Source organism: Cyprinodon tularosa, unplaced genomic scaffold (genome assembly GCF_016077235.1).
Source record: "Cyprinodon tularosa strain WSP-4 unplaced genomic scaffold, ASM1607723v1 ctg1597, whole genome shotgun sequence".
Classification (NCBI taxonomy): Eukaryota; Metazoa; Chordata; class Actinopteri; order Cyprinodontiformes; family Cyprinodontidae; genus Cyprinodon; species Cyprinodon tularosa.
Genome location: NW_024038434.1, coordinates 28,066 through 36,774, shown reverse-complemented (window position 1 = coordinate 36,774; position 8,709 = coordinate 28,066). Strand labels below are relative to the sequence as shown.

The window sequence follows — 8,709 nt, the reverse complement described above, 5'->3', positions numbered from 1 at the left end:
TCGATGTCTTGTCATAGTCCTCCACCACGAAGCGGACCAAAGCCAGTTCAGGGGTGTGGATGGTGAAGCGCAGAGTGTCGTTCCACAGAGGGTTGAATCCTGGACAGAAGACATCAGACTATCAGCTGCTTGAACACATGGTAAGGAAGTGTTCACACCCTTCCTGTACAAACATTTCAATGTTTTGTCTGGTGGAGCCGGAGAGGACAACTGTTAATCAAGTGCTCCACAAATCTCAGCTTTGTGAAAATTTGGCACAATGTTGCTGCTGTCGATCCATTAATAGTTTGTGTGGAAGAGCTGGGCCACATGAGAACAAACTTGATGTTTGCAGGATGAGGGGGGAAGGTAACACTGAACAACCCTCTGGAATTTTAATCCCCACAGAGTGGTGGCAGCATTATGCTAGTTATAAATGAACATTATTTATTATTATTTATATCTTTCTGGAGAAATTCACCCTCAGTATTTAACCCGTACCCTTTGGGAGAAGTGAGCTGCCACTGTGTGGCGCCCGGGGAGCACTGTTGGGTTAAGTGTCTTGCTCAGGGACCCAGAGTGGAGGCTGCAGGGATGAAACCGGGTACTAGCAACCATTTTACTCTATATTGGAAGTAATCTAGTTTAAATCCACACTGGATTTAAACTAGACCTATGCTGGATCTAAACTAGATATACACTGGATCTAAACTAGATCTACGATGAATCTAAACTAGATGCATGCTGTATTCAAACTAGATCTACACTGGATCGAAAATATATCTATGATAGATCTAAACTAGATCTATCCTGGCTCTAATCTAGATCTGTGCCTCATTTAAATCAGATCTATGCTGGACCTAAAATAGATCTATGCTGGATCTAAACTAGGTCTATCCTGGATCTAATCTAGATCTACACTGCATTTAAACTAGATCTATGCTGGATCGAATCTAGATCTATCTATCTATCAATCAGGTGAAGGTAGGAACGCAGACCGACCGGTAAATCAGGTGAGGGTAGGAATGTAGACCACCCAGTAAATCAGGTGAGGGTAGGAACATAGACCGACTGATAAACTAGGTGAGGGTAGAAATGCAGACCGACTGCTAAATCAAGACATCTGCATTTTTCTCTCGGCTCTCTCTTCACCATGACATCTTCAATCCATCTATTTCCAGAACAATCTAGTTTCCTGAGAACGATGGCCTGGGACTTGGGGGGACTGTCCTTGAACATGATATTGATTATGGACAATCCCTGACTAACACACAAGTTCAATAATGGAAAACACCATTGGTGTTCAGAGGTGTTGCATAGTGTCATTCTGCCCCTAGGCCAAAGAAAAGGTCAGAGACCCCCCCAATACTTGAAAGGAGGGGAGGTCTCTGAAAAAAAACTCAAATGAAAATAGATGTACAGCTGTCTGAAAGAAGCTCAGTGTGTGGTACCATTGTTCTCGATATATCTGGTTTCCTGTTTGGCCTGGTCCATCGCAACTCCATGGATCTCCACTCTGACCAGAGGGTCCACTATAGAGTCCTCCTTGATGTTGACTTTGGGCAGCTGCTGGCCACTGATCACCTTCATGGGAGGTCAGTGAGACAGCTCCAATAAATGTGGGGCGACCGATCAGAACGAAGGATTTCACCTTTAGGCGGCGTTACCTGGATGGTAAGGATGACGGGTTGGTAGTCATGGCGTCTCTGAGGCAGGTCGGGGTCAAACCTCCTGTCGCTGTCTCTCATGAAGCTGGGCTTCAGGACATAGCCGCAGCGGCCGTTCTGACTGAACAGGCCGTCGTTTAGATCCATCCCCTCTCCAGCTGTCTGGAAGTTCAGTGCAACTGGGAGGAAAACGGAGGAAAAAAGGTCACCAAGTTCATAAAGCTGGTTAAACCAATCAGCAGGTCCAACATGGCCGACTGCTTCGTAAGCACTGTACACTGATGACTTTTTTTTACAACCTCCTATCACTATCGTAACTTGATGAACTTTTATTAAAGATTACATAAAATCTTACCTTTAATGTGATTTGATAAAAAAACGACAACTCACACACAAAATTATGGGGCACCGTTTGAAAAGTTTAGCCGCAAAAATTAGGAACAATATTTATGGTTATTTAGCACGTTTTAAGAGAAAATAAGGGAGTTCTTTTTTTCCATGTCACTTTTTCACTATGTCATTCACTCATTTATAAAAATCTTACTTTGTTAAATAAATATTTAGTTTCCTTTGCAAAGGACCAGCCAAGGACCAACCAAGGATCAACCAAGGACCAGTCCCGGACCAGTCCCAGACCAGCCAATGGCCAGCCAAGGACCAGCCAAGGGCCAGCCAAGGACCAACCAAGGATCAACCAAGGACCAGTCCCGGACCAGTCCCAGACCAGCCAATGGCCAGCCAAAGGCCAACCAAGGACCAGTCCCGGACCAACCAAGAACTTCACCACCTTCACCAGCAGTTGGCAGCTAGTTTCTAGATCAATGTTCACTTAGGCTGCTGTAAAGTCTGCCTGCTGTGATTATATTCTATTATGGTTCATCCTCAAATGTCTCAATAGGGTCACTAATAGTGAACGAGGTTCAGGTTGAGCCGGTTCAGCCTTTAGCAGAACCAGAGCAGAACTTACTGTCTGATATGGACCAGTTAATCTTAGACGTAGTCACCTATTTGGCAGCCAGCGTTCCACATCTCCTGGGGATTGAAATTGGATGAGTCTGTTCGGAAGCCAGTGGGATAAACCCTGGTGAGCTGCTGGGAATTATGAAGCACGAACTCTGCCCCTAGGAAGGAAATGATCCAATGAAGAGAGACCTAGACTGGATGGATGGATGGATGGATGGATGGATGGATGGATGGATGAATCGATGGATGGATGGATGGATGGGTGGATGAATGAATCGATGGATGGATGGATGAATGGATGATGGACAGATGAATCGATGGATGGATGAATGGATGAATCGATGGATGGATGGATTGATGATGGATGGATGAATCAATGGATGGATGATGGATGGATGAATCAATGGATGGATGATGGATGGATGAATCGATGGATGGATGGATGGATGAATGGATGATGGATGGATGAATCAATGGATGGATGATGGATGGATGAATAGATGGATGGATGGATGGATGAATCTATGGATGGATGATGGATGGATGAATCAAGGGATGGATGATGGATGGATGAATCAATGGATGGATGATTGATGGATGAATCGATGGATGGATGGATGATGGATGGATGATGGACAGATGAATCGATGGATGGATGAATGGATGATGGATGGATGAATCAATGGATGGATGATGGATGGATGAATCGATGGATGGATGGATGATGGACAGATTAATCGATGGATGGATGGATGGATGGATTATGCACAGATTAATGGATGATGGACAGATGAATGGATGATGGACAGATGAATCGATGGATGGATGAATGGATGGATGAATGGATGGATGGATGGATGAATGAATGGATGATGGGTGGATGGATGGATGGATGGATGAATGGATGGATGGATGGATGAATGAATGGATGATGGGTGGATGGATGGATGGATGAATCAATGGATGGATGATGGATGGATGAATCGATGGATGGATGAATGGATGGATGAATCGATGGATGGATGGATGATGGACAGATTAATCGATGGATGGATGGATGGATGGATTATGCACAGATTAATGGATGATGGACAGATGAATGGATGATGGACAGATGAATCGATGGATGGATGAATGGATGGATGATGGGTGGATGGATGGATGGCAGGGGCGGATCTAGAAAAATATTTATGGGGTGGCAAGAGGGGGGCAGGAATTTTTTAGGGGTGGCAGCATATGGCATTTGTTTACACTGAATTTAATCACAGTTATCACAGTTTGGTGAGAATAGTATGTACAGTACTAGTGTTTCATGTGAAACAGTTCATATTAATAATTAATCGTACAATGTGATCTCACTTAATAGGAGATAGAAGAATGATAACACTACTTCTAGAGGGGCCTTATCACAGGAAAGGTATTAAGGTAAGACACAGGTGCTGAGTCGCAGATGTGTGAGACTGACTGTCAGAGAGGCAGCTTTGCAGCATTTGCACAAGAAGAAACGATAGAAAGAAAAAGTTACCCATCAGAGATCTATGGAATGAGCTGTACTAAAGTGAGCAGAACTACACAGTAGAAATAAATGGGTCAAGGCACCAAACAAGGTACCAGACATCCATGTATTGTTTACTCTGAACACACATTTACCCCATTTGTTCCTCAGTAACTTGACATACAGCAGTTAAGGCAACATGAAAGGGACATCATGCTGTCGATAGAGCTGTATATGGAGGACCAACTCTGCCATATTTACAAATAAATACATAAATAAATAAATGTTCAATAAATAAATAAGCATACAATTAATTGCCACCAAAAATACAATCAACAAATAAATGTAATTAGAAATTATATTATAATGGCAGGCAGAAATGTTAAAAGGGCAGGCAGAAAGAAATAACGGCGAAGAAATAACTAGGGTAAAAAAATACAAAGGAAGAATAAAACAGACAAAAATATTATAACATGCACATAAATAAATACTTAAAAATATAAGTAATGAAAAAATTAAGTTGAAGATAATAAATGACAAAAAAATAAATAAGGTAAATATTAAAAAGGCAAAGAAATAAAGAAACCAATTAAAAGAGTTATATACCTGTATGACTAGCTGTATAATTTAATTTCTACTTACATTTATTTGTTGTTTGTATTTTTGGTGGCAATCAATTGTATGCTTATTTATTTACTAAGCATTTATTTATTTCTGTATTTATTTTTAAATATGGCAGAGTTGGTCCTCCATACTGCTGTATCAACAAATTAACAAAGAGGCGGGTTCTGTATGTTACATCAAAATCTCCACAAATCTGAAAAGAAGCAACAAAAAAATACATTTTGCTTGTGAGTAGGTTCATACGGGTCATTTCTGGATAGTTTCATATTATATATACAAAAAAGAAACAACAACACTGCTTCATATTAAGCAGGATTTACACCAGTATCACATTTTTAACTTTTAACACTTTTGGTTTTATTAAAGGAAATATCAGATTTTCTCAGGGGCCAAAACAAAATGTAACAGCTCTGTAAAGGTTCACCAGAGAGCAAACATAAAGTTATCATGACTATAACAGCTGAATGCAGTGATTTCCATGTTGCTCAGCAAAACGCTTCACAACTTTATTTAGATCCAATGCCTTTGTGCGTTTTGATTTCAGTACCAACCAAACTTGATCGTCTCTTTTCTGTCATAGTTGACCGAAAATATGTCTTTATGAGGCTGAGACGTCAGGCCTAACTAACATCATAGATAGAGAAATAACGATCTGCAACCTGATTTTTATCATCTCAAAATCAGCATTGCAGCTATGCTAGCAACATTGTGCTTTCATTATGATTTCATTTCTCGATAGTTAATCAATTTTTACCTGTTTCATCCCGTTTCTCCTCTCCCCATCACCCCTGGCTCCCTCGCTTTGCCCCATTCGGTTTTCAAAACAATCAGTCTCAGTCGCTCTCGCGTCATCTCGTGCTGCATTCACTGCAGTCCGACATTGGAAATTAGCGGTCGTAATTCTCAAATGATCCATAATTTATAAGCCTCGCCACCCCTACCGCCAACTGGGGTGGCAGCAGGGGTGGCAAGGCTGTCATTTAGGGTGGCAGTTGCCCCCCTATGCCACCCCTGTAGATCCGCCTATGATGGATGGATGGATGGATGAATGGATGGATGGATGGATGATGGATGGATGAATCAATGGATGGATGATGGATGGATGAATCGATGGATGGATGGATGATGGATGGATGATGGATGCATGATGGATGGATGAATCAATGGATGGATGATGGATGGATGAATCAATGGATGGATGGAATGATGGATTATGCACAGATTAATGGATGATGGACAGATGAATGGATGATGGATGGATGATGGATGGATGATGGATGGATGGATGGATGGATGATGGATGGATGATGGATGGATGATGGATGGATGGATGGATGATGGATGGATGATGGACAGATGAATCGATGGATGGATGGATGAATGGATGATGGATGGATGGATGGATGAATGGATGGTGGATGGATGAATCAATGGATGGATGATGGATGGATGAATCAATGGATGGATAATGGATGGATGATGGACAGATGATGGACAGATGAATCGATGGATGGATGAATGGATGATGGACAGATGAATCGATGGATGGGTGAATGGATGGATGGATGGATGATGGGTGGATGGATGGATGAATGGATGGATGATGGACAGATGGACAGATGGACAGATGAATGGATGATGGACAGACGGATAGATGAATGGATGATGGACAGATGAATGGAGGATGGGTGGTGATGCTAACCATTCTCCCGTAGGTGCTTGCGGGCCTTGGACTCGGTGAAGGAGGCCACCTCGTAGAACCTGTAGTGGAGGCGGGCGTGTTTGAAGCTCCTGAAGGCCACGCTCCTGCAGTAGACCACACAGTCGGACAGCTCCTTGGACAAATGCTGCTTGGACCTCTGCTGACACCAGAAACAAAAACACCCAACACTTACAAAGTCATTGAGCTACTAGTAATAAATAAAATAAAATTAACTTTTATGGAAAATTTGGTCAAACATTTTACTCACATTTTCTTAGAAAGTTTTCCATTTTGTGTATTTAAATGAATTTTTATAAATGAATGAATAACAAAATGATTGGGCGGGGTTGGGGGGTGGTGGGGGGGAGTAACTTTTAACACTAATTAATCATAAAATATTGCTCCTAATTTTTGACTGCTTAACTGTTACTAACAGCGCCCCATATTGGGGATTACCCAGAACCCCCTTGGACATTTTGTGATAACAAAGTTTAACAACTGGATTTTTTTTTATATATTTCAATAAATTAAACAATGTTAACATCAGTAAAGAAGGTTTTTAGTCCAAACATTAGATGAACCGACACTGGGTGCTGATACACATCAAACAGCAGGGGGCACTGTTGTCTATTTTATTGTAGTTCTTAAATATAGTATTGGAGCCACGTTATTTGAGGCTATTTCACCACATATACACATGTTTCAGTAAAAAAAGCAATACACAGAGAATACAGTGGACAGGATGTTTGAACGGGAAAGCCTTGCACCCAGAAAAAAATAGAGAGCAGAGGTGAAAGACCTGTTTATGTGTCAGAGGATCTGTTTCCATTTTAGGTATTTAAAAGCTAACAGCGCGCATCAGGCTATCATACACACAGTCCAACTAGTTACCTATTGTAACACCATGTTACAACAGCAACATCCTGTGAGCTGTGAGACCTCTCTTCTCTGCTCTGCAACCTCCTCTCAGCCAACTGGATCCACAAGGCAACTGGCACAGCGGTGTGAATTGCTCAGAGGAACAGAGGATCTCTCTCCTCTTTCCATCAAGCTGCCCAGGGTTCACATCGGAAGAGGCGACCACCATGGAGATCCTGGCCCAGATCTCCAGAATGATCAAGGATAAGTCATGATGGCGGACTTTTCAGAACCAAACTGCTGCAAAAACAACACATTTCTCTGAGCTTCAGAACTTACAGAGCCAGACTGGATGAGAAAGTCTCCTAAGGCTTCCTTGCTGTTAGCTGCCTGCTAAGCCGCTGCTGGATGAAAACTCAAGCCTTCCAATGGACATGGACAAAAGGTTTGCAGGTCTGGCACAATTAGGGACAGAACAAGCAATATGTCTTTAGATGATGTTGATCATTTCATGTGTTTACTGATTACTGGGCAAACTCCTACACCCAATGCACCGTCGCCAGAACAAGATAATCATTTCTAGTGTCTTGATTTTTTTCCTAAAGAAAATTCTACCGTTTGAACGCTAACAGTAGCATCCCCAGTTTTAGCACCTGTAACACCTGCATGGACAGAAATCAGTACATCTGTAACGATAAAGCCCGACAGAGCGTGATAGTGCCAGGCTTTTAGCTTCTCCTCCGGATGTCACCATATTTACCTTACCACTTTGATTCTTCTGTTAGCTAGCCAATGCACTAGTGCCTACAACGATTAACTACAGGATAAGAGCAAGAAAACTGCTTTTGGAAAGAAGGGATGAGTTCTTGCCTTGTTGTAAGGCTTGGATTTTGACCAAAGACTCCACTTTGTGCCCCACCAAGCTCACTGTGGGACACTCCTGAACTTGTGTATGAAGATCAGATGACTCTTATTTCAGCCCAAACACATGATAGCGTGAAACCAATCCCATCACGAGTGGAAGTGATACCCTGCCACAGTGCCAGGGAGGCGCGCTGACAGGGTTCCCCTTCATGGCTGCTCGGCTCTAATGTTCTACACAGCGAGACTCGGCATGCATGCCTGACTCCCTGGCTGCTTTCACATGAAAGCCAATCTGTGAGGGCATCCCTGCCCTCCGCCACTGTCACCTTCACCTCTCTATAAGGCAACCATCTCAGCGGACACCTAAACCATGACCAAGGAACCCGGAGAGCTTATATTTCCGTATTAAATCTACGCCCTGACCTCTGGTGAATGAACTGACACAAGTAGCTTGGAATTTAATGTCCTGCTGATGCTTTTTACTAAACATTGACATCAACCCTCAGACAGACCCATCCCCACAATGCTTGTCTAAAAGACCATAGTTTGTCATTTAT

The 8,709-nt window shown here is 42.4% G+C and overlaps 1 protein-coding gene across 1 annotated transcript in view; it reads right to left on the bottom strand.

Annotated features, from left to right (window-relative positions):
- Positions 1-3: 3 nt before the first annotated feature.
- Positions 4-8,709, bottom strand: part of LOC119780349 (1-phosphatidylinositol 4,5-bisphosphate phosphodiesterase delta-4-like) — a gene marked incomplete at its 3' end in the record, with an annotated part of 31,392 nt that continues 22,686 nt past the window's right edge. The window contains exons 12-16 of the mRNA XM_038280367.1: positions 6,431-6,587; positions 2,651-2,767; positions 1,647-1,825; positions 1,431-1,563; positions 4-99 (exon numbers count right to left, since the gene is read on the bottom strand). Of these exons, the coding sequence (XP_038136295.1) occupies positions 4-99; positions 1,431-1,563; positions 1,647-1,825; positions 2,651-2,767; positions 6,431-6,587 (682 nt within the window). The remainder of the gene's footprint in view (positions 100-1,430; positions 1,564-1,646; positions 1,826-2,650; positions 2,768-6,430; positions 6,588-8,709) is intronic.